General features: G+C 39.6%; 1 protein-coding gene across 1 annotated transcript; it reads left to right on the forward strand.

Moving 5' to 3' along the window:
• The first annotated feature begins 4,063 nt into the window (after positions 1–4,063).
• Positions 4,064–22,142, forward strand: LOC115600449 (interleukin-5 receptor subunit alpha-like). Its single transcript, XM_030469314.1, has 10 exons — positions 4,064–4,166; positions 4,722–4,876; positions 5,017–5,164; positions 5,670–5,778; positions 5,864–6,051; positions 10,015–10,151; positions 13,758–13,902; positions 17,536–17,626; positions 20,191–20,281; positions 22,020–22,142. Exons 1-10 carry the CDS (start codon positions 4,064–4,066, stop codon positions 22,140–22,142), a joined length of 1,290 nt encoding a protein of 429 aa, XP_030325174.1.
• The last annotated feature ends 4,840 nt before the right edge of the window (positions 22,143–26,982 follow it).

Below are 26,982 nucleotides of genomic sequence, written 5' to 3' on the forward strand. Positions count from 1 at the left end.
GTATTCATTTTTGGGCATTTCTCTACAATGAAGACATTGAAGTGCTAGAGGAGTTCCAAAGAAGGGAAGGTGGTGAAGGGTCTGGACAAGAAGTCTTACAGGGAGAGGCTGAGGAAACTGGGGTTTAGCCTGGACAAAAGGAGTCTGAGGGGAGACCATATTGCTCTCTACAAACTGCCTGAAAGGAGGAGTCAGTCTCTTCTCCCCAGTAATATGTGACAGGACAAGAACTAGCCTCAGGTTGTGCCAGGGTAGGATTAGATTGGATATTAGGAAAAAATTCTTCACTGAAAGGGTTGTCAGGCACTGGAGCAGGCTGCCCAGGAAAGTGGTGGAGTCGCCATCCCCGGAGGCATTTGAAGTATGGGTACATGTGGTTCTTTAGGCCATGGTTTAGTGAACTTGGCAGTGCTGTTAATGGTTGGACATGATGATCTTCAAGATCTTTTCCCATGGAAGTGATTCTATTATTCTAGCAGGCTGTCAATTCTGTCTCCAAGCTAGGCACGATATATATTTCAAGAGAACTTGAAATTATCTAACTGAACCATCTTACTGGTTGTTTTGCGTCTTTTTTTTCCAAAGAAAATATTGAAAAATACAGTTTCTTAAAACATTAGCCTTCATATTTAGGAAGGTAGAATAACCAGCCCCACAAACTTCTCAATGTCTTTTTTTAGACACACAAACAGTGAACAGATCTACATTTCAAGAAACTCTCAGGTCTCCTGAATTTTTAAAATTAAAAAGTTCCTTTTCCCCACACTCAAAGTGACTGCTCTAAGTTTTGTGAAGATTGGTTCCATTATTTTCATATTCTTGCCTTGACTGCCTACTTCCCAGATTCACCAGGTGGGTTTTGCAGAAGCCCTTATGATCTCTGCAGCTGCAGAGCTGTATGGGCTGGTAGTTCCCTTTTTCATTACCTCCCATTACTTTTACTCCAAGAACCCAGAAACTGTAAACCAGACACTGCTGGGCAGCAAACAAAGACACTGCCTGTAGCTGAAGATCAGCAATGAAAGCAAGGGTATAAATCAAATGCCAAAAAAAAACCAACAACCCCAAACAAACCACAAACCAAAACAAAAAGCAAACCAGTCAAATATAAATGTAGTACTGTTTTTTAATACTCAGAATACCTTCTTATTAAAAAAAAATAAATAATAATTACAAATATATATATTTAGACAGTACACTGTTTGGAAAGCATTTTTTAGGACAAGAGAGCCTGTTGTAAAAAAAATTGTCAGGCAGTCTGAATTTCAGACTCATAGACTGCATTTCTGCACCATATGCTAGCATAAAGCTCTTTGTAGCACAGGGTTAGAAACACCCAGTCCTGAATGTATTAATTTCAAAAGAAATGTTCTTTCTGCTCACCTGTGCTGCAATAAATGGAAACATGCATTCTTTGATAAATCAGGAATAAAAAACCTTTCACATATGACAGAAATCACAGAAAGTTAGGGGTTGGAAGGGACTTTGAAAGATCATCGAGTCCAATCCCCCTGGCAGAGCAGGGTCACCTACAGCAGGTCACACAGGAACACATCCAGGTGGGATTTGAATGTCTCCAGGGAAGGAGACTCCACAACCTCCCTGGGCAGCCTGTGCCAGTGCCCTGTCACCCTCACAGTGAAAAAGCTTTTTCTTATATTTATGTGGAACTTCCTGCGTTCCAAATTGTACTCATTGCCCCTTGTCCTACCATTGGACATAACTGAGAAGAGCCTGACTCTGTCTTCCTGGCACTCACCCTTGCTTATTTATAAACATTGATGAGGTCACCCCTCATTCTCCTCTTCTCCAAGCTGAACAGACCCAGCTCCCTCACCCTTTCCTCATAAGGGAGATGTTCCACTCCCTTCATCATCTTGGCAGCTCTGTTCTGGACTCTTTGAAGCAGTTCCCTGTCCTTCTGGAACTGAGGGGCCCAGAACTTGACATATAGTTGGCTTTTCATTCCCTCCTGGCCACCTTAGGTGTTCTGATGTTGCAGTGCTTTCATTTTGCTGTTTTCTGTGGACCAATTAATCCTGTGAACTAGTTAATAAACTGATAGTTTTTAGCAGCCTCTCCTGTGTCTGCTTTCCATGAATTTTCCCAGCCCTAACCTCAGGCTGCTGATACTCTACCATGGGAGCTCCTGTAGGAGCAAGGTGCAGGAGCTGATTGCACACCACATAGAGTACTGCCCATCAGTGCTGTACCAAAGGTACTTTTAGAAGCAAATGACCTGTGGGAAACATCAGTGATGTCTCCTGAAATGCCTTTCTTTGACTCAAGCTGGTTGTTTTTTTCTAAGTTTATTCTGACTTACGTTAAAAATCTTCTTTCTCCGCCGCTGTGCTTCCTCTCTACAACCGAATGCATTTATTTTACCTACAGATCATTTCCATTTTTGTTTCTAGCCCTAATTGTTGTCACTGCTTAAAGATTTATTTAGTTCCTTTTCCTTTTTTAGGACCTCTTTTGACTTGTGTTTTCCACAAAAGTCATGTTAATGTGAGCCACAAATATTTTAAGTTGCTTAATGTTTTCTATCCTCATTTCCCCCTTTCTTCTAATTTAAATAAAGGACAGAAATGTGCTTAGAACTATTTTTGATTGTGTTATGTCATGGGAATGGATGAACCCTTTATAGCCACTACACATTGAACCATAAACCTTGACAGGTCCTTGTTTTCGTTTTATACTTGCTCTGACTTTTTCGCTTGCCACCACTGTGCCATTCCAGGGACATCATTAATGGCACAGCTCACCCCTTCCAGGCAATTATAATCTGCTGCTTTCAGGGCACAGCATGCAGAACAATTTGTTCACCTTTTTTATTGGCAGTGTGCAAGATGATGCACATATACAGCAGCTTCTGCTGCTGCTACAGCTGAGATAATACCAGAATGAACCAAGTGGGGGAAATCTCTGCCTGGAAGTATTTTGTTATGATTTTCTGAAGCACTTCATAAACAATGACAGCATTCATTAAATGACCTGTTGTTCACTCTCTTATGTCAAAATAGCATTATAAATGAATGTGTACATATATGTACATGTATTTATATAAGTGTATGTGAATGTGTATTTTTTTTCCCAGTTAACCTCACTGCAGATACTCTGGATGTGCTGAACATTCACATATGTTCCTCTAAATGACTGGTTCTGCTTCTTAGTCAGATTATTATGAATATTTTCAGATGTAGTCCTATTGTTAATCCCTAAGATACATAGAGGATTTAGTACTCAAAATAGTCAGAACCAAGATAAATCAGGTAGTTTATTAGTGAAAGGCCCTTAAACACAGAGGTATACTAATTCTGTGGTAAACTGAGGTTTCAGAAGTTGTTTTACATTAAAAACAAACAAACAAACAAAACAAAAAACCCCCCAAAAAACTAACTTTGACTGAATATTCAGCCATTAGAAAAGCAGCAGTTATGTCTTTCTAAAACCAGCTTTGATCTGTGTGGAATCTGTTTCTTCAATGGATCCCAAATTCAGCGAACACCTAGCACAGTCTTGCTGATACTACTTTGGCAAATGGTAGGATTCATCTCTCCTCTGATAGTTTTAGTTCTTATCCTCCTAAAGGAGATGCCTAAACCATGTAACACAAATAATGATTTAGGAGTGACAGTTCCTTTACTGCCATTAGAAGCTAGATTACTCCTACAGAAACAACTGCTGGGTTTGTATCTAACCAAGGTTATGTCAGGAAGCTCATAACCATACTGATTTCAGGTTTCCTTGCAGTTCAAGCAAAACTGCCATACAAAGCCAGCTCAGTATGATACATGCCCTCGTTGGAACTGGCACCCAGTTAAAGAGCAGACTCAAATACAAGCATCCTGGGAATAGATAGAAGTCACTGATCAACAAGACCTGTTGAACATAGGTCCTCTCATATTTGCTTCTTACACTTTGGACATTGCTTAAGTTGTTAAGTGACTGTTTCATATTATTTCACAGGTGCAAAATGAAAACACCATGTTCTAACTACTTTTTCAGCCAGTGTGGAACTCGAGTCTCACTTTCTGTGGACCTGTGACCCAAAGCCTTTGCTATGGCACCTGTTACAGTCATTTATGTTTTGATGATACTAAGTTTTTTCCAGCATAAGACACTGTTTTCCACTAGCCTGGCAAGTGGACAACCAGATGTAGGGGGTAAGTAAGTATTAAGTAACACTTCATCCTATGCTTGCCATCCTAAATGTCTAATCTGAACTGAATATTCAGCCATTAGAAAAGCAGCAGTTATATCTTTCTAAAACCAGCTTTGATCTGTGTGGAATCTGTTTCTTCGATGGATCCCAAATTCAGCAAACACCTAGCACAGTCTTGCTGATACTCCTTTTTCAAATGGTAGGATTCATCTCTCCTCCAACAGTTATAGTTCTTATCCTCCTAAAGGAGATGCCTAAGCTTGTTCTCAAGGTACTGTCTACAGCCCAAAGGGAGAAATAGAGACCTACACTTGGAATGGTGTCCAAGACAGGTAAAACTGAATCACCTAACATTTTGAGAAATGCAGGTAGCCAAATATGAATCTCACCGATCAAGTCAGTCATATTCAACAACTCTCATAAACCAGCTCTGCCATGTATGAACAGAGCTCCTGGGAGGAACTACTGGGTGTGCAAGTCTTGCTGAGAGCCAAATACTTTGTGTACACAGGGGTGAGCCCTTCTCTTCCTCTTTGTAACATCATTTTAATTGCAGATGCAGTTCAGCTGCATAATATTCTGTGGCTTACCAAGCATGAGTCCAGAGTCATTCTGTCCTGGAACAATAACCTGACAAAAGAAGAAACAGATATGTACACTGTGAAGTATATTTTGAGTTATAAATTCTTCAATACCACTCATGAAAAGAAAGTAAGTTGTTAAATGGTTACATGTAGTTTTAAGTGATATCATGTATTAATCCATTCAATAAATGAATTTGCATAATTTTCTTTTCAATACTTAGTACCTTATCCATTTTCTTCCTTATCCATTTTCTTCTTTCTTCTTAGGAAAGGCTGCAGGAAAAGAAAAAGATAATACATCTTGAGTTACATTCTGGTTTCAATGCTAAAGTTAAAACCCAACTTCTTGCAAAAGAAACAGAAGATGTAATTAAAGAGAGTGACTGGACAGAATTTACTTACGAGGCACCTCCAGGTCAGCTATATCCTGTGTTCTATAAAAACACTCTAGTTTGTGTGATAATATTCTGTCTTAATTGGAGACAGTTCATTATTATCTTATTATCTTATCTTATTATTATTATCTTTTTTTTTTTTTTTTTTTTTTGTATGGATTTGTTAAGAAGATGACAGATAGGACCTTGGAATATTAAAGAATTATTTCCTTTATTAGGCATGTTCAGATTCAGGAAACATCGGTTCTGTTGTGCAAGATGTCAGGACCCAATCACTCTTTCCTTTTTCCCTTGCAACTCAAATTTCTCTTGAAGATTGCCTTCTGTATCACCTAGTTTCAGGAAATCTTAAAAGAGCAAAGCTTTTCAGCTTCTAGCTACTACAGACATTTTTTATTGAAGTTACTTGCACTTCAAGAAATAAGGCTACAAAATGAGTTTTTAAAGGTAATCATCATGTTGTCAATAATAAAACCCATTAGAAATAAACATAATTCTCTCTTTTTTCTCTTTTCTTTTTTGCAGTATATATACAGAATCTTTCATGCATCATATATAATATTTCTTTTTTCAATTGCACCTGGCATATTAAAGCAGAAGCTCCTGAATATATTCAGGTTTTTTTTTCTTACAGGTAAGGATCTTGTGCAAAATAAGTATGAAACCATGTTTTTGTACATAAGTACTTGACTTGCAAGACTCATATTTCCTTCTCACAGACATGTAGGAAAAGACTTTGAATGTCAGCAATATATAAAAAATACAAGGGAGAAAAATATTGGATGCCATATGAAAGAAATTTATTTCCAACCATCAAGGAAAATCAGTTTGAATATAACTGTAAGAGATATGAGAAATAATTCAAGAGAACTGTCTTATTACAAAGCTTTTATACCTCAGACAATAGGTAAGTGTTGTCTATTATGAAATGTTAATCTATTGGTTATTTTAGTGGTCTGGAAACCAAAGAATGGAGAGAGGAAAGTGTTGGAATATTAATTCTGATTTTTTATGCATTCATATGCTTGGGAATTTTACAAAGATAAAGCACAATGTATTTTGGATCAAAGGTTTGTTTGCTTTTTGGTTTTGTTTGTTTTGGTTTCTTTTTGGTTGGTTGGTTTTGGGTTTTGTCATTTTCTCTGATATAGTACATTTTTTATCTATAGTTGGCTTTTTAAAAAATTGATAGACTAATGCAAAAAAATGCAATTATAGTCTTATTTTCTCCAGTTTTTCTCTTTCCTATCTTTTTTCTTTTATAGTGTTGAATAAAATATGATATAAAAAGGGATGTAGACACAAAATCTCATCCATAACTGAATTTAAAAATATAAATGTTCTCAAATATTTGTAACTTTTTTATTATGACACCATTTTTAGTTTAAAAAACTTTGACAGTTACTTTATTGACAGTTTGAATGGTCATATAAATTATTTTTCCTTATTTCTCTGGGAAATGTGAATTATCTCATGGGTAAGAAACTCACCCATTTTTTAGCACAGACTGTAGATTCACTTTAAATTATGAACATGTTGATCATATCCCAGACTTGTAACATGGGAACCAGACATAACTCAAGGGATAGAAAAAAAAATAAATTCAAAACTATCTTTTTTTTTTTTTTCTGACTCAATCTCATTTATTCTCTTCTAATACATGAGAATTATTTGCTTGACCTGAAGATTTACACTGAAATCAAATCCAGCCAGAAGCAAGATATTCAAACAAGATTGTTTAAAAAAAAAAAAAAAAAGCAGGGAATCACAGAATGGTTTGGTTTAGGACTTTAAAGATCACCTACTTCCTAGCCCCATGCATGGAAAGGGACATCTTTCTCTAGATCAGGTTGCTCAAAGCCCCGTGTGACCTTCCCTTGAACACTTCCAGTGATGGGACCTCCACAGCCTCTCTGGGCAACCTGTGCCAGCGTCTCACCACACTCACAGTAAAGAATTTCCTCTTAATGTTATATATCAACCTATCCTCTTCCAGTGTAAAGCCTGTGACTGCATGCCCTTGAAAAAAGTCCCTCCCCAGCTGTCCTTTAGTAGGCCCCTTTAGGTACTGGAAAACTACCATAAGTTGTCACCAGGGCCTTCTCTTCTCCAGGCTGAACAACCCCAGCCCTCAGCCTGTCTTCATAGGAGAGGTGCTCCAGAACTCTGATCATCTTTGTAGCCCTCACTGGACTTGCTCCAAGATCTCTATGTCCTTATTTCAGGCTCTAGACCTGGGCATAGAAAGGAAAAAAATAAATAATGGAGGGTGTGGAACTAATCATAGTATTTTCATAGTTGGGAAACTAGGAAGACTGGGAAGATGCTCACTTCCAGACTTCTAGACTGTCTGCCAGGATCTGATCCCACCTGCAGGCTCCAGAGCATAGATCTGCCATATGACATCCCATTTTAGGATCAAATGTTTCACACAGCTACAAAGAGCCCATGTAGTGCTCAGAGGTGAAGCCTGAACTACTCGAGTCTGACTTACAAGGTCCTGAGGACTTTCCCAGACCCACCCTGGCAGTTTCACATTTTCTCACACCCCTCTACTTCTCCCCTGGCAGCCTTCCCAGCCCTGGGATGAGGTGGACAGGAGCCAGCTGGATAAATAGGAGGGAGCCTATAGTCCCATTCCCTGCTTCTCAGTCTGTCCACTCAATCTCCCTCCTGTTGCTGAGAGGCAGCACCTCCTTCTCTTTGCAGCTGCCAGATTGCCAGCATTTCTGCCTTGCCCTTCTTCCCTACCTCACTTAGCCATCTTTACCCATCATCAGGCTGCATTCCTGTCACAGCTGGCTCAGCCAGCAGCTTCCCCTCCTGTTAGCACCAGGCACAAACCCCGTTAGTTCATCTTGCCTTTAAAACCCATTACCATGCTGTAGGGCACAGCAAAATCTAAGTGACCTCCAAGGGGACATCTCTGTTCACATTGTAAGTAGTGGAATTGCTCTCACAAGACTCCAAAATTGCAAATTAGTTGTTTTCTCCCTTCTGAAAAGGTGGTTGCACATATTGAAAGGAGTTGTTTCTATCTGGGCTACACTTCTTCAGCAGGAAAGCTGTTGCTTATTCTCCTCACCTTGCATGGCTCATGGTGTGCCTCTACCCTCAAAGGCAGGTGTTAGTCATAGCCAACAGCTTTGGTGGCAGGCAGAAGCAGACAGCTTTACAAGCCTATGGCAACCTTGGGAAAAAGGTTTTTTCTAACTTGATGAGTTTGTTACTCAAAAAGAGGAGACTTTTCAAGGAAGGGGAGGAAAAAAGCCAAAAAGGAAACCTGAGCATGACTCCTTTCAGGGAGCTGTAGAGAGTCATGAGGTCTCCCCTGAGCCTCCTCTTCTCCAGATTGAACACCCCCAGCTCCCTCAGCCTCACCTCACAGGATTTGTGCTGGATCCCTTCACCAGCCTTGTTGCCTTCCTTTGGACCTGCTCCAGCACCTCAATCTCCTTCCTGAACTGAGGGGCCCAGAACTGGATGCAGTACTCAAGGTGTTGCCTCACCAGCACTGAGTACAGGAGTAGAATCCCTTCCGTGGACCTGCTGGCCACATTCTCCCTCCCTGGAGGTATTTAAAAAGAGACTGGATGTGGCACTCAGTGCCATGGTCTGGGAACTGCAGTGGTAGTGGATCAAGGGGTTGGACTTGATGATCTCAGAGGTCCCTTCCAACCCAGCTGATCCTATGCTCTTATGATTCTATGACAAACATGCCCATAGAGAGAAACCTGGTCACAGCTGCTAGAGAAAGCACAGCATATTCAAGGCCCAGGAACACTGACACTTTGCCCTCTCTCTCTCCTTTCCTTTCTCCCCAGCACCACATTTCAGCCATGCCAGCCCCAGACCTCACTGACCCTCTCCACAGGGACTTGCTGTGCATTTCTGCCTCTGATGCAACTCCTCCCTTCAGGGCAATGCAACAGCAGCTGAAGAGGGTTCAGGTTGCTGAAGTACTCCACTACACACTCCACTCCACTACACTCACCACGCTAGAAAGTAACTGCAGACTTACTTGTCTAAATCAAAGGCTACAATCCCCGGAACCCAAAAGTCCCTTGCTTCCAGCTCTGAACCCTGTCTGTCTCTAATAAAAACTCCACTGCCATTGCACTCTTTGCACTTGACTGGAGCAGAGTGGCTGGAAGGGAAATTTTTGTTTCTTTGTTTAAGTCTCCTAAGCACAACTTGCTTCCTTCATAGCAAGTGCTCACCTGCTCATTTACAGGAGGGGGAGAGATATTTCTTAAGCATCTGCAGCAAACTTCCTTTATTGAAAAGACAGGATTTGATACCCACTCAGTAAACTCTCAGTGACAGATGAAATTTCATTTTTTTTTAAAAGTTATACTACTAGGCTTCTGGGCAGACTTGGGTTACCCCACCAGATGCATATATATTGCATGGCAGGGGGTCTGTAGCAGATCTGTAGCAAATTGAAGGTCTCCTTGACACCCACACAGACTCTGGAGAGTTACACTGAGCACGGAGGGCCTGTTCCTCCTGCCCTCAATCACTGCCTTTCCTGGAAAGATATGTGGAACAGCAACAAAACAATCCCAAAAAACAACAAAACAAAACAAAACAAAACCACCCCAAAAACCAACAACAACAAACCCAAAAACAACAAACAAGCAAAACTAAAGACAAAAAACCACTTCCCTGTCTTTATTTTAAGACTGAAATAGTTCTCACTTAGCAAGCAGTACTTTCAAAGAAAATGTGTCACGCACTGAATGCCTTCTTTGGGTGTGGTAAACTCCAGAATAGTCAGGTGTACATTTCTGGGACTAACCACATTTATTTTCCATCAACATAAATATGACAAGTTACAGAAGGTCTTTCTATGCTCTTTTTTTTCCAGAGAAATTGAACCCGCCCGTCAATGTCTCAGTTTCCCTTGAAAACAGAAGTATTAAAATTCACTGGAAACCCCCACCTACTATTGGCTCTGCAAGCAGCAAGTGCTTTTTCTATCAAGTGAAAATAACAGATCATAAGGTAATCAGATGTAAGGTAATAAGATTTTCAATAGGCACGTAATCTGTGTGGCACAGCTTCTGTTAAAACCGTGCATCCCTTGGATTTTATAGAATTAAAACCCAAACAAACTTTTAAAAAGTTTGCAGGGGCAAACTTTTCATTAATAATCCAATTTTTCTTGTATTTCTGGTCAAAAGTGGAAACCCCCCCCCCAAGCACATTTCTGAAGTCTTTCAGAGTCATGATTGCATGAAGGTGGATTGGTTGGGGTTTTTTTTTCTTTTAATCTTGAATTTGAATTGTACAGTAGCATCACATCAATTACTGACTTTTTTAAGTTGAAAAATGAATATTGATGACAAGAATAGTTTACTAGCTACTTTGATAAATTTTTAAAGAAAAAACCAATACTTTATAGTCGCTCTTTCTAAATACATCTCTAGAATAATTGCCCTTGTTGTTTGCATGGATTAATACTTCAAGCCCCAATGCCAGAGACATCCAGGGGCTTGTCCCAGTCCATTCAGCTCCTAATCACTAAAGACTGGTAGCAAAGGCAGCAAGGAAGGTTCATGATGGATCCTTGGTATCCTGTTCATATCTGCTGGGGCCCTTCTGCTCCCTTCCTGCCCATGCATGCACATTTCCTTCTTGTCTGCAGACCCTGAGCAAGAGAGGTGGAAGGGAGGAGGTCTGGAAGTAAGGGGTCCCCTCCCTTCCTACTGTGAAGGGAACCCAAGCTGGTGTGCCCAAGATGAGGAGGGGGATCCTACAACCTATAGTGTTCATGCAGCCACTGCAACCTGTTTCCAGCTTTCTAACACCTTCCACTCTCCGAAAGGAAAAGTCAAATAAGTAAAATAGTCCAGAATACTTATTTGAATTGAATAAAACTCATATTGTTCCTCTCTTACACAGCTGCTTCTCTGCTTTGTACACATCTTCAGGATATAAACAGAAAGGAAAGAAAAGGGAAGGGAAGGGAAGGGAAGGGAAGGGAAGGGAAGGGAAGGGAAGGGAAGGAAAGGAAAGGAAAGGAAAGGAAAGGAAAGGAAAGGAAAGGAAAGGAAAGGAAAGGAAAGGAAAGGAAAGGGAAAGGGAAAGGGAAAGGGAAAGGAAACAATATAAACATAGGACAGGAAAGGAAAGAAAAATCACCGGGGTATGGAAGAGAATAAACATGTACAGCAGTGGAAAGTGATGTTTAGGTTTTTTTTCCACAGATGGGATGTTGTGGAAAGACAGAAAAGAGACAGCTGCAACAATAGTAGCAATAAGACTTGTGAGGGCACCAGCTAACTGTGGGGCTTTAAGGTAGATTTGAGCAGAATCAGTGTCAAAGTTTTAAAATATTAAATTGTTACTTACCTAGCCAAGGAGTACTAAAAGGATGGGGAAGGGGATGCTAAGGAGCACAACTACAACAGCATTACAAGAGGCAAAAGAGAGAGAAGAATGAAGAAAGCCTGGGATTCTGTTTCCTGGTAAAGGCAAAGTCTTAATTTTCACCACAGAGACTCAATGAGTTGAGCCACAGGGGTATTCACAAGCAGACTTGTAGATATTTATTGAAGAAAAATTAAGAGTATAGTGCTTAAAAAATACAAATTTATATTTATTTATTCTAAATACTTGAAGAGATGACCTGTTGAATAATTATTACACAAATAACCATACTATGATACAGATTGATAAAGCAGGCAAATAGGGATTTAAGTCTTCAGGTGACTAAATTGACTCCTACTGTGGGAAACAAGATTACAATTTGATTTGCTGGGGAAGTCTGAAAGTGATAAGCCAAAATTAAGTAATAAGGCAAATCCTATGATTAGGAAATACAGGGCAAATGTGCCAACATAAAATATAGAATGAATGTGTAGGCAGCAATGCAGAAGCAAAACCAGTCTGTGGATTACATTGAACCACAAGCTGAGTCAATAATTTCATGTTATTTCACAAAGGTCAAATGTTACTCAAGTATATATGACAGACATGCTGCATATAAAGTGTAGGTTGTGAGTAATTTGCCCTTCTAGCTACTGAGAGTCTTTTGAAGTTTCAAACTGTCCTTTGGGCACCACCACAAAACATAAATATTTTGAAAAAAAAAAAGTTCAGACAGCATTAGTGAGAATAAGCAAAATGGGCATAAGGTTTAAAAATGTGCTCTAGAGGTGAAAACCTGAGGCACGTGGTCTAGTGTAACTTCTGTAAAAAATCTTCTGGTACGTAAAAAGTTGTAAGTAAGAACACAGGGATCGTACACACGTCAGCTTGTGAGTAGGATAAGAAGTGACTGGCTAAATTCGAACAAAGGAAAACATATGCTAAAAGTTAGGAAATGTTTTGTAACTTCCAAGGGAAGTTTAACACAGGAGCAAATTTCAGAGACTTCTTAGGAATGACTCTGTATTGAGTTACTGACAATGGATTAGACAAACATCCCCCAAGAATGATCTGGATAGATGTTACTCAAAGTTGCTGCACATCATGACTGCCAAGAGGCAGTCTATATAATTTTATAAGAAGTCTTCCATTTATGCACTTTAGAAGTTTTGTATGGTGGCATAAGCTTATTATTGGCTCCTTAGAAAGAATTTTTCAGGCACATTTTGTTAGCACTTAACCCTCATAATCACTTGCAGTTTACTTTTGAAATCCCAAGGACCTTCCCCCATTTTTACATACTTTTGAAAAACTTGATGTGAACTTTTGGACTTATTTTTGTCATTAGATTTGGAAAGGCCTTGAAGAATGGGCAGGAAGAGGAAGAAAAGATATGGTACACAGGATCAAATCCACACTGCTCACTGGTCAGTAAGAGGAGAGCAATAGGTCACCCTTTCTTAAAGCTGACCTTCTAGTATTGCCTCATCATGCATTCCTAGCACCAAAGATGCAAAAGTCCTGGCTGTCTCTTTGAGATGAGTACTTTCTAATTCTTTCTGACTTCCTAACATTATTTTTGATTGTTACAACCAGGACTTTCTTCTCCTGCTTTGTTTTTTTTAATCCTTCTTAAATTCATAGCATTGTTTATTTATAGCAGCTGACTTCACTCTTTGAAAGTGATGAACAATTCGGAGATCGCTCTGTTTGAAATTCTGACACCCTGTGTATGGGTTTGGACTTTTAAAAAGTGACATGCTTTCTTATACAGGTACAACTAAAGAAGTTTCAAGATAGTCCCTAACATAGTGGGCATCCCTTAATACCAGTCAGCTGAAAAATGCAAACTTTCATTCTACCAGACAAGCAAGTCTAGTACACTTTCCAAAACAACAAAACAAGCACTCGAAACTTGCAGTTTCACTGTTATTATAATCACCCAACATTTGGTGTGATAAGAAATGAAAGAGGAACACATGTTTTAAAATTCTTACTGTCCTGCTCTAGTTGATTCTTCATTCCATGTTACCAGCTCTAGACTCTACTTCATTTCACTCCTGAGGTTTAACACGTGCCAGGTGAGAACCAGATTGTGTCTGGACATAAACATTTTTCTGCAAATTTCTTTTTATTAGGTTTGAAATGTAAGTAATAGCACTTGACATCCCTAGATTTATATCAGTTTGAACTGCAATGTGAATCATCTAAAATGCCCCCCTAAACCTATCTTGATAGGTTGTAGATGTCACTGCAGAGACATACGAGTACCCATTTCACAAGCCAGCAAACAAATGTGCAGCACAAGTGAGAGCAAAGAAAGAGGTATGCATAAGGAACAAGATTTGGAGTGAATGGAGTGAACCAGTGTTTATTTATGATGGTAAGCTATCATGGATTTCCCTTTCATAATTCTTAGTGCTAGATATGTTAATTAGTGTTCAACATATTTACTTCATTACTATGTCTGTTCTGATTACTTTATTTAGGGGTCCATGGCACACACCACACTCGTGCAATTCTAGGTGCTGTAGGGAATGTCAGTGCTTGGTCTAATGAGTTGTACTACCTTGATCCTAAGGCAGTCTAGCACAGGGCTGTTCTCCTGAGGCAACTCACATCTGACTCTGACATCATTTAGAAAACAAAAATAGTCAGTAATAGTCAGCTCACAACAATCCCCTGCCGGCCCTGCTAAGGGCAGCCCAAGCAACTCTAGAAATGCTTTCAGATGAAGTTAGGAAGCCAAGAAACCCACAAAACTCATAATATTAGTGAAATTAATCTGTAAGGATTAAGTCTAAAATTTCTTTTACTACATCAAGGGAATAATTTCTTATCTGACAGAGGTAGGAATTGGTTTAAATGTATGTGCTCTGGATGCTAAAGCTCACTTCAGAGCAAATTAGCAGAACTTTGTAATAGTTTTCCTTCACTCCCTATGACTAGATTTAACATGTATATGCTAACATGGGAAACTTCTGCTTTCTGTGGTGAGACAAATGCCTCTGCATGCAGCAGCTCCTTGATGTCCAGTTAGGGAAAGGTAAATGATATAATGCAGTGACACTAAATTTACAGAGAGAAACTGCTTCATAGACTGTCTCTTCATTTTGACATGCAAAAAACCAAAACTGCAATACTATTGGTAATAAAAAAAGATAAATATGTTTATTCAGTGCAACTGACTGTGTATTTATTTTGGAGTATGTCATTCTCATCTATTGAGCTTCCTTTGTGTATTTATCTGAAGACACAGGAAACAGAAGGCCAGACACTATTTTTTTTGCAATGGGTTGGATGTAAATTCAGTTGCAAGGCTTATAGGATATAGCCTGCATACTCTTTTAGATATCTCCACCACATCCCACTGTTCTGCTGGCACCTCTCAGCTACCACCTTTGTTGGCCTAGATTCATTAATTTCATTTCAAAAACACTTGTGAAATGAGAGAGAAATCCAATTGCTTGGCACAAAAACTTTGGTGAAAGAAGAGTACGTGTTTTAGCCCATCAGATATTTGAATTGCCTTTTGAAGATGCTTTTTTATTCTCACTGAAGACAGAGCAATGCTAGGACTGTAGCACTGCCAGCAGAGGGTTCTGCCTGGGATCAGGCTTGACACTTTTTTACGTGTCAACAGGAGAGTGAGGGGAAATTAGAAGGGCTTTTCCTGGCGGGGGGAATGTAGGTTTACTCACTCTCTGCCAGCCTTTCACCAGAAGAAGGAAATGTACAATCACCCATCCTGGTTAGAGGTCACCAAACCTCCCAGCAGCTGCAAATCTCCTTCAGCTGTTTTCATCACCGTGGTTTTCCCAGCTTCCGCTGCAGCTGCTGTTGAGGCTGAGCAATCACAGAATGTTTCCTCTGCTTCAGAAAAGCTTGTGGTAGACAGGGCCACCACTGCATATGAGCTGTAATACCCTCGTGGGTTTAGTGCTGTGTGTGGATTTACCCCTTAAGCACACTGCACGTATGCACAAGTCCACATAATGTCACCATTTCCCTTCTTCCTTCCTGTATTGGCAGAGGATGGGTGTCCTTTCTAATATGAAGCTATGATTATATTATATCCATGGATCACATGCTCAGGCAAACTTCTTTAAGTGCCTCCCTTTATGCTTAGAGAAAGTTTTCTACCTTTTTTATTCTGGGAACATATATGAGTAGACACTGTGAAGCACATTTTAATACTCCCTAGATTAAAAAAAGCCCTGTTATTAGTAGTATCATTCATGGTACTGCCATGAAAGTCAGGTACCTAATTTCACAGAGTGAACTGAGAAAACTGAATCTTTCAGTGGAGTGGCTTGAAAAGAAAAACATCAGTTCAGTGGTTTTATTTAGGTATGTGTAAATTTTTCTGCTGAAAGCTTTGATGAAGTGTGTAATGACCTTCTTTTTGTTTGCTTCTACATGGCATTCCAATGTTTCATCTAAAAAATGTGCTACATTTAAGAGTGCGTTCTTAAGAGGCAGTTCAGTCTCCATTTAAAAAAGCTGAAACATCAAAATGAAATAACATAATTCAAAACATAACTAAAATATTTGTTCTGAAATGATCCTTTGACATGAAAAGAATTTCTTAATTTTCTCATGGGGGACACATTCATTTTCCATTGGAATTAGCATACGTCCTTGAAAAAAGAACCCAGTAATTTAAAATGAACTGAGCTATTTAGTACAGAAACTTTCTGCTAAAGAAGAAATGTTTGATCAGCTTTATTCATATATAGAAACCTGGAATAATTGGTCTAATTTTTAGAGCTGCTGAGCGTTCATAGATCACTTTGAAGTTAATAGTAATTCAGAGGTGTTCTGCATTTTTGCAAACCAAGCCACTTGTTTTACTTTCAAAGTACTGTTATTTATGACTAAGTTTAAGCATTTGCATTTGGAAAAAAAAATACACAGAAAAACCACACCATAAATAGATTTACCTAAAAGAATAGATGTCCTTCTTTTTTCTTCCTGCTTTCCAAAATGCACGAGATAAGAAAATACAAGAACCAAACTTCTTTGCTGTCTGGCTGAAGTAAAGACCACTGCTTCCTCTTCTCTCAGGTGTATACATGATAGAGGGTTAGCAGAACAATCCAGAACATTTACCTCAAATAAAATAATTTCTACTACACAGTTGAGAGGTTGCTAAGAATATATTTGCTGAACCCTCGTCTCAAAATACAATAAGGGAAAACCTCCCTTTTCATCTGAAGGTGAATAAGGAGAAGTTTTATATTTTAGTAGTATATGAAGATTGCTCTTATATACAGTTTTGCCCAGAAATTTGTGAGTTTTTTCTTGGTTTCATATGATATTTGTTGAAGTTTGTAACATCCTTGGTTAAACTACAGATGTGTTCGAACTAGGAACTTTGTACAATTCTTTTGTTCTTTGGCTTTTATCTAGATTAATCCTAAAACCACTGTGTAACTGGCTTTGGACTATTAACATTTTAAGAGCTGTTCCTGCCTGTTTTTCTTCAAAGTACTTAGTTCAAAGCAGTCCAAACTAGTTGTAGTTCTAAACCTAGGTATTGAACAAAAAAATAAACATTTCTCAAAACACATTTTTTGCATCAACCAAAGACGTTGCTTTTGTTATTTGGGGTATTTTGGAGGGAAGATTGCAAGGCACAGAACATATTATTTGTGTACAAATATGTATTAGCGTTTCTTTAGGAGGCTTGAAAAAGGTAAGGGTAATGAAAACCAAATGCTGCTTCCTGAGTCAAAGGGAATCTATTTATTTGTTTGTTTGTTTATGTTGACAAAAAGCTTATACTTTCATGGTGCCTTAAACCAGTTACAGCTTTCAAGGGATGAGAAGGAAGTGGTAGAGAGTGCTGAAGTTAGAAGCCCCTGTTTCCCTGAAAAAAGCTCCAGAAAATATTCCTTGAAACTCGTGGGAGTTCAAGAAAAGTACAATATTTATTAGTCAATGTATAATTCATCCCTTTATGAACTACCTCTTTTCCACATTATTAATATTATGTTTTTCTCTTCTTTTTAAGAGAAGACACTGGACATCACACTGTTCTTAAGCCTCACAATGTTCTGTTCTATGATTTTCCTTGGTGTTTTGCTGATATGTGCATGTAGAAGGTAATGTACATTTCTGGAAGGTATTATATATTTCTGGTGGAAAGGGAGGTCAGGGCAAGGGTAAACAAACCATATAATAGATTTAAGTCAAACACAGATCTTCTCAGATAAATTATGTTTACAAGAATCAGTTAATTGTGCATTTCTAACAACTATTCTAAAAAAGGAGTGTTAAGAACTTGTGTAAGATGCTGAGCCCTCTCACTGTCATAGAATCATAGAATCATAGAATTGGCTGGGTTGGAAGGGACCTCAGAGATCATCCAGTCCAACCCTTGAACCACCGTTGCGGTTGCTAGACCATGGCACTGAGTGCCACATCCAGTCTCTTTTTAAGTATCTCCAGGGATGGAGAATCCACTACTTCCCTGGGCAGCCCATTCCAATGCCAGATCACTCTCTCCGCAAAGAAATTCTTTCTAATATCTAACCTAAACTTCCCCTGGCACAACTTAAGACCATGCCCTCTTGTCTTCTTGAAAGTCGTTTGGCAAAAGAGACCAACCCCCTCCCTGGCTACAGCCTCCTTTCAGGGAGTTGTAGACAGCGATGAGGTCTCCCCTGAGCCTCCTCTTCTTTAGGCTGAACAGCCCCAGCTCCCTCAGCCTCTCCTCACAGGGTCTGTGCTCAAGTCCCTTCACCAGCCTGGTTGCCCTCCTTTGGACCTGCTCCAGGACCTCAATATCCTTCCTGAACTGAGGGGCCCAGAACTGGACACAGTACTTGAGGTGTGGCCTCACCAGTGCTGAGTACATCTCCCATCACAGTCCCCAGGGTTCCAGTCTTACACTCTACTCTCCAAGGTTTTTCTGCCATTATAAATGACATTTTTTCATCTCACTCTGACTGATGCCTCTCTGTTCTCAGCATGACTTTGCCCCATGCCCCAGGATCTCCACTTGGGACCACCAGTATTAGTCATGCCAAAAATGAGCTGAATTTGCCATGTTGCCCAATTTCATTTAAGAGTTCAGAGGTATTACAAAGAGCAGTCTTTTACTCTAAACTGTGCAGTTTACAAGAAAGAAATAAAAAAGGGAAGTCAAGCTGACAGAAGGAATTTGCCTTACTGTACTATTAGTACCTCAAAGTAAGAGTAGTAGTCCTATACCCATCAAGAATTAATACAGACAGATGCCTCCATACTACTAATTTTCTTCCTGGCTACATAGCATGCCTATTGATATGGCAGAGAAGGCTTTCTTAAGCTGGAAAGGAAACTTGTTCTTGATAAGATGTTAATTCAAGATGCCTTGATATTTAGAAGGCACAGTATGTAAACGGAACCTCTGTTAAAATTGATTATTTAATTAATGACTAAATGTTACTCCTTATCATGATTAAAAAAGTTAGCACATGATCTGATTTCAGAAATATGATTTATTTCAGAAAAAAAAGACTGAAGGAAAAATAGATATGAAACAGCTAATATAAAAATAAATTTAAAAAAAATGTTCCCCCTGGGGTAAAAAAACCTGAAGACAGACCAGATAATTAGGAGATTAGGAGACTTGAGCATCTACCACATGAGGAAAGGCTGAGAGACCCAGGTCTGTTTATCCTGGAGAAGAGAAAACTGAAGGGGGAATGTCATGAATGCTTACAAATATTTAAAGCATGGGTGTCAGGAGGATGGGACCAGACTTTTTTCAGTGGAGCCCACTGACAGAACAAGAGGCGGTGGTCACAGACTGGAACACAGGAGTTTCAACTGAAACATAAGGAAGAATTTTTTTACTTTGAGGGTAATGGAGCACTGGAACAGGTGGCTCAGAGAGGTGGTGGAGTCTCCATCTCTGGTGACATTCAAAACCTGCCTGCCCTGCATCCTGTCCGACCTATTCTAGGTGAACCTGCTCTGCCAGGAGGGTTGGATAGTCTGATTTCCAGAGGTCCCTACCAACCCCTAACATTCTGTGATTCTATAAAACATGTAATTGAAAGTAATTTGTATCTAAACATAAAACAATATTCTGGTCAAATAATGAGGAGTAACTGTTCTCAAGAGAGAAATTCAGCTGGTAGATCTTCTGGGTAGAAAGCTTACACAGTACTGAAACCCACAGAAACAGAGAAACCTTTTTGATGAAACAAATAGTTTTCATGGTTCTGTGCAGACAGCACCAGTCTCAAACTCAAATTTTGTTACACCTCTGCAAATTAGTTTAAAACTTTTTTCAATGCTATGGTGTGTTCCCTGTCATTTGATTTTTCTTTCTTTGATTATTGCACAAGATAGGTAATATTGTAATATAGGTAATTATGAAAAGAATAATTTCTTAGCTATAGACACAGTAGCATGCCACAAACTCATGTTTTGCTTGGGAATCATATGCTTGTGTATATCTATATGGTTCTTAAATCTCTAGCAGGCTAGGAACCAGTTTGTATGAGGAAGAGCTGTGAAAAATGTTGAGAAAATTGCCTGCAGTGGAACAAAAAATTATAGATTTGCTTTAGAAACAGTAGATGCCTCTCAAGTTGGTGCATCTATCTATTACAAAGCATTATTGACTCTTCCTGCAGACATTTAAGACTCATGTGTCTGGATCACTCTCTTGTAGGTATAAATGCCTGGAAGTTATTATCATGCCTGTTCCATATCCTTCTGATAATATCAGAACTTGGTTAGCTGCAGATGATATTCACCACCAGGTAGGGTGTCTGCCTTGTCTCTCTCACTACATTGACATGTATGATATTACTTGTGATGGGAATGGTACAACACTATACTTAGAGCAGCAGGTCATTTTGAAGAAAACCAAGAAAAAGGTATGTGCAATGTTTGTAGTGATGCCAGAAGAGAAAAGAAAGCTTGTGGAGGCTACACAACAATGATCTCAGTAGACAGGATGGAGAAAATCCTCAGTGGATTATCTTGAGTGCACCTCAAAGAGAAAAGGTCTCAGCATATCCACGCTCATAACTACCCCAATGGTGCAGCTGATGCAGGATAAAACTGTGTACAGAGACTTTGGAAGGTCTGATGTGTTGTACATTCTGATGCTAGCTTAGTTCACAGCAAATTATATGTCTAGTGAGTGAGGCAAAACAGAAAATCAGTATTTGCAGTATTAGTGTGGGTATCATTGAAGGATCCTCTTGGCTGCCATGTTCAATGCTTCTAATCACTGCCTGTGAATTAGAGGAAAAAATGCACTAGTCAAGCAGTGGTCTATCCCTACAACTCTGCAAAGCTACACAGTGACCTGTGCTCCAAGAAGCATGGTAAGATTGCTTCTTACCTGGTTCTTCTGGGAAACATCACTAAAACAAGAAAATTTGAATAAGGAATTTCTCTATTCTGTGTATTCAAAGTATTTGCTCAGAGCCTCTGCAGTATTTCTGTTATTTTTTTTCTGTCCTACTTTTATCATGGTATTTACACCACAAATTCAAAATCTCTTATAGTAGTTCATTCATCGAGGTAACAAACAGATGCTAATGTCAGCTGTTATGCCCTCTTCTATCTCAGTATGTATGCCTTCCAATATTGACACTTCTGACCAAAAACCATTTGAGCAATTTGGACCCCAAAGGTCTCATATTCAGCACCTTTTATGTCCAAAAAGCCTTTGGCACCCTTTTCACCAGTGATGGTGTGAAACTTTACCAATAATTCCCCTTGTGGATATCATATATGGAGTGGCATAATGTAAAGAAAAAATCCTTATCATTAAACTTAAATTCTGTGTGTCACTTCACCCTAGGCCTGCATACAGGGCTGTTTAGGGTCCTTGTATTCAATGTATAAACAAAGAAACCCACAGCAATCAATAATCACCACAAAAATTATATTTAGTATCACAGACAAATAAGACATTTCTGTCTCCAAATTGCTACAAACACTAAATATGCCTTTGACAAGAAGACCTCAGCATGGCTGTGTAATTGCTGTCTAGATGTTTATAACAAGTGGCTGAGATGACAGCTGATGGGACTTCTAGGATAGATAAATGGAATAAAACATACGGAACTTATCAGTATCTCAAATATTGCTGACATCTGCAATTGCAAAGGCATCAGCTTTGGGCGCACTGGGGACAAGGGTGCTGAGGTAATCTGTTTTATACAACAAATAAATATAACCCCTGAAAGCTAGACTGTAACTTGGACATAAACCTTGGGTACAGTCAAATCAGTCTGGAGAGTTACAAGCAACAAAATTAGGATTCAAAACAACTGGTGAAATTTGCCTGTGAGCAACTTTTAAATTGAGAGAGTCACTCATATTATCTCTGTGTTGCACTTATTGTGGCAAAGTAAATAATTCATGCTAATCCCAGATATACCAAGTAAGCAGCATGTTTGCGAAAATCTTAAGAATTTGTAATACCATTGAATAATACCACTAAATGCAGATGTTGTGCATAATGTAATTTTTGTTCAACAGATACAAATGGCAGTGCAACTGGAGATGGACTCAGAGATTACTTTGGGAATACCAGCAGAGAATGGAGATGAGAACATTCAACAACAGAGATGTCAGAAGGAGACTGGATTAGAAAATCTGTAGGGATGATACTTTTTTTTTTTTTTTTAATCTGCATGCAAGAATTGCATTTCTGTGAACTGAACAATATTATGACAGATCTAAGAACAGCTAACCTTGGAGTTAGTCTGAGCCCAAAATTTGAAGTATCTTGAGCTCTCTGACATTGTGAAACTCTTAAAATGAACAGTGGATCACAAAGGCAAAGCAGTACCTTAGAGTTTGTCTCTATTGCTGATCTTCAACCCAGCAAAAATCATAGAACCATAGAATGGCTAGAGTTGGAAGATTAAAGATTAAAGATTGTCTAGATACAATCCCCCTGCCATGGGCAGGGACACCTCCCACCAGACCAGGTTGCCTAAAGCCCCATCCACCCTGGCCTTGGACATTTCCAGGGAGGGGGCAGCCACAACTTCCCTTGACAACCTGTGCCAGTGTCTCACCACCCTCATAGTAAAGAATTTCCTCTTAATATAAAATCTAAAACTCCCTTCTTCAAGTTTTAAACTATTGCCCCTTGTCCTCTTGCTACATGCAAAAAGTACTACTCAAGATTACTTGTAGGCTGCCTTCAGGTACTGGAAAGCTGACATAAGGTCACCTCAGAGCCTCCTCTTCTCTAGGCTGGACGACCCCAACTTCCTCAGCCTGGCTTCTTAGGGGAGGGGATACAGCATTTTGGGGGTTCTCCTCTGGACATGCTCAAGGAGCTCTATATGCTTCTTATTTTGGGGACTTCAGAACTGGATGCAATGTGCAACTCTTCAGACAATGTGATCTAAAACTGAGATCCACTTGGGTTAAAATAGAATTAAAGATAATGTTTCATTTTGCTGCAATAGATTCCAAGTACAGTGTGATAGATCATTGCCTTTGAAGACTGGAGGTTCATTCAAATCCTGTATTAACTTTTTAATATGTGATTGAAGTCATCATGAGAAATAGAGGAAGAAGCTGACAAGGTTTGTCTAAAGCGTAAAAAATAATAATAAAAAAATCACTTTCTGAGGCATCACATTGTGTAAGCAGACATCAACCAGAAAGATGAGTCATGTGAGAAGATATAAGATCTTTCAATGTGATGGACTTATTCCTTTCCAGTTAGCAAAAGAAGAAAACTTTACACAAAGCAAAAAAACCCCAGAGGTTTTGGATATATTGTGATTGTTTAAATAACTATAAGTTAGAGAATTTAAATTTCATAACTGACTAACTATCGCTATTTATTCTTTCCTGTCCTTTTAAAGAAATCTTTATTTCCATTTCCACAAAGTGGTAAGCCACACCAGATCTTTTTGAGTTTCATAACCAAGTACATAGCTTCCATCTTTTAAGTCCAAGTTGAGACAGTATTTATTTGACTACAAGAAAAGGAATTTAGGGCTTTGATTTTACAATGAAGACATCTCTGTAGACCTTTTTCATATATTGCAATATAGTTAGGTGAGGGACTAAATTTTCTGAAAGGATGGGAAGCTACCTAAAAAATTCTTACTTTAATTTCTGGTAAAATTTCCCTGTGCCCAAAAGAATACTGTTTGAAGGAAATACTTTATTCCATTTGAAATAACATATTTTGCATTATTGTAGGGGCAATATAAAATTTTTATTTGTACTTTTAAAAATTTTTAAGATACTTTTCTGTGCAGAGTTTTGATTTACCTGAATAGGCTTTTTTGGATTTGGGTTTTTTTTTCATTTGTTTGGTTTGGTTTTTTTGTAAAGTGTCTCCCTCATCATAGAGGAGAAGATTGAATTCCCTTCTCCTTAAATACTAGGTATAGCTTGTAACATTTAAAGAGCCTGAGCTGGAAATGCCTGAAGAAGGAGAAAGACTGTCATTGGCTTTGTTTGCCATAAAATTAAGTTTGTGACCTCAGGAAAAAATAACCTACTTGAGTAGGCAGTGCTATTTTCCTGTTGCATTTTATCTTTTTACAGAAGGTAAGTGTAGCGGGAGGAGCCATTCTTGCTCCTGATGCTCGACGAGCTGCTGGTCTCTTCCAGGACTCCAGCCACCACACAGCGCTTCCAGGGTAGAAGTGTAGTGGGAAGAGCCTTTCTTGCTCCAGAGGCTCGACGAGCTGCTGGCCTCTCCATGCCTCGCACCAGAGTGAGCTGAGGTCTTTTCTGTGGGTGTGTGTTCCACCTTTATTGGCCCCCTGGCCTTGCTCATGCCCAATAGGGGCCTGTCCTAATCAGGCACAGGTGGACTCACACCCACTCACTGGCAATTCGAGGCACCTGGTTGACAATGTCTCTCTACAGGTAAGGGCAGCCTCACCTTTGAATATCAGGGTTCTTCCTCCAGAACCTGTCAGCCTGATGCCTACAGAAATCATCAGAGAGAAGTGGAATGGAAATCCATTCAGTAATCCACTACTGAATCTAAGTTTCAGTAATGACAGATGTTGTACTGTCTCCTTCAGTGTCCTCAGTGCAGATGGGAAAAGCAGTGACCAACATGCTCCTATTTCTTTTGGATGGTCAGACAACATCTCTGTGGGTAGACAAGGCAGGTTATCCTAGCAGCCATGGTCCAGATGGGTTTTCTCAAGAAGTTGGGGAAGAATTACTACTTCAGTTAAAAGTCATTACAGGAGACATTTAGAAAACAAGTGTCATGAACTTCCAGACTTCTTTCCTAGTAAGGATAAAGAACCAGTATAATGAAAAAATCAGAGCATATATGAGCTAAGTGGGGTAGAGAAGTACCACACATTGGTCAAACACATCTGGAATCCAGACTTCATGCAGTGAAATCAGGCCACAGTGCATATTATATTGTTTCTAAAAGCGTACTTTATATTAATTTATTTTATATAGTTTTGGCTTGCAGTGCTTAAAGCCCACAACCAGTTCCAGGATTTAAGATAAGACAGAAAACCTACAGATTAAAGTAACTTAAATCTCCTATCTGAAAATAGAATCATTCTTTTATATTAAAATTGTGTTACTGACAAGAGGACCCAGTTTCAGTCAATGCACAAAATTTGTACAGGTGCCATGACAACCTCCAGAGACATAAAACGATCCATGATGGTACTGCCAAATAGTGAGCCATAGGTATTGCTGCCAAATACTGAGCTAGGGGGGTGATGCCAAAAAGTGAGCCATATGGGTTGGTGCCAGATAGTGAGCCAAGGTGGAGGTGCCAAATAGTGAGCCCTGGGTATTGGTTCCAAATAGTAAGACATGAGTGTGGTGCCAAATAGTGAGCCCAAGTGGGGGGAGCCAGATAATGTTCCATGGAGAGTGGTGCAAAAAGTTATAAAAATGGGTTGATGCAAAATAGTGATCCAAGTGGGGTGGTGTCAAATACTGAGCAATGGAGTTTGGTGTAAATAGCGAGCTACAGCGTGGTGCCAAATAGTGAGCCAAGAGTATTGGTGGAAAATAGTCAACTATGGTAAACCCATCAAATTAATTAGAGTTTGATTAAAGTTGCATGAGTATTATTGTGCCATCTCCTCTGCACTGTTCTTGTATGTATGCTATGAATGCTACTCAAGCATTGCAGTGGGCTGCCCAGGGAAGTAGTGGATTCTCCGTCCCTGGAGATATTTCAAAAGAGACTGGATGTGGCACTCAGTGCCATAGTCTAGCAACCACAGCGGTGGTACAAGGGTTGGACTCGATCTCTGAGGTCCCTTCCAACCCAGCCAATTCTATGATTCTATGGTTGTTGGTGCCAAATAGTGAGGCTGTGGGGCGGTGCCATATAGTGATCTATGGGGGGTGGTGCCAAACAGTGATTCATGTTTGGTGCCAAATACTGAGCCAGGGGGGTGGTGCCAAACAGTGAGCCAAGGGTATTGCTGCCAGATTAGTGAGCCATGGTGCTTGTGACATACAGTGATCCATGTAAGTTGGTGCCAAAAAGTGATCCACAGTGGTGTTGCCATATAGTAAGACATGTTGGTTGTGCTAAATAGTGATCCAAATAGGTTGGTGCCAAAAAGTGAGGGTAGTTCCTAATAGTTACTGAGGCATGTTGCTGGTGCCAAACAGTGAGCCAAGGTTATTGGTACTAAATAGTGATGCAGCCAAAAAGTGAACCATAGGGGTTGTGCCAATGTCACCATTTGAACAGGAGGTACTGAAGAAGAAGGGCTCTGGGACTCTGAGGGGCAGAAAGCAAAGGAAGGGATCTGTTCCCTCCCATTTCCTGCCATACTCTATAAAAGATCATAAATCCATCAGCTTTTTTTTCTTTCTCCTCCTGATTTTAGATAGCTGTGTTGCTGTTTGTTGCTGCCAGCTTGCCACCTGCTATCAGGTTGTATATATATATATATATATATTTGTGTGTATTTGAATGTATTTGTATTTTTGTTACTTTACCCATTATGTTTACTTTACCTTACCCTTTCCCTTCTGTTAGTAAAATCTGCACCTGATTGCTTTCAGTTTCCAACTTAAAGTCTCCAGTTTTTATTCTACTTTTATCTCCCCTTTGTGTGTGGGTAGGGGGAATAGAGAGGAATTCTGTCCTAGGTTCATAGTCTGTGCAAACTGCTAAGCTGTGGCAGCCAAATAGTGAGCAAAGGGCATTGCTGCCAAATAGTGAGCTATGGCTGTGGTGCCAAATAGTGAGACAAAGGGGTGATGCTAAATAGTGCACCAAATGTATTGGTGCAAATTGGGAGCCAAAGGGGCAGTACCCAATAGAGAGCCATGGTGGTGCTGCCAAATAGTGAGCCATAGGGGTGGTGCCAAACAAGGAGACACAGGGGATCCATGGGTGTTAGTGTCAAAGAATGAGCCAAGGGGCATGGTGCCAAAAAGTGCTCCATATGGTTTGGTGCCAAATAGTAAGCCGCAAGGGTGGTACCAAATAGTGAATTTGGGGTTTGGTGCC

This window comes from Calypte anna, chromosome 1, assembly GCF_003957555.1.
Source record: "Calypte anna isolate BGI_N300 chromosome 1, bCalAnn1_v1.p, whole genome shotgun sequence".
NCBI classification, from domain to species: Eukaryota; Metazoa; Chordata; class Aves; order Apodiformes; family Trochilidae; genus Calypte; species Calypte anna.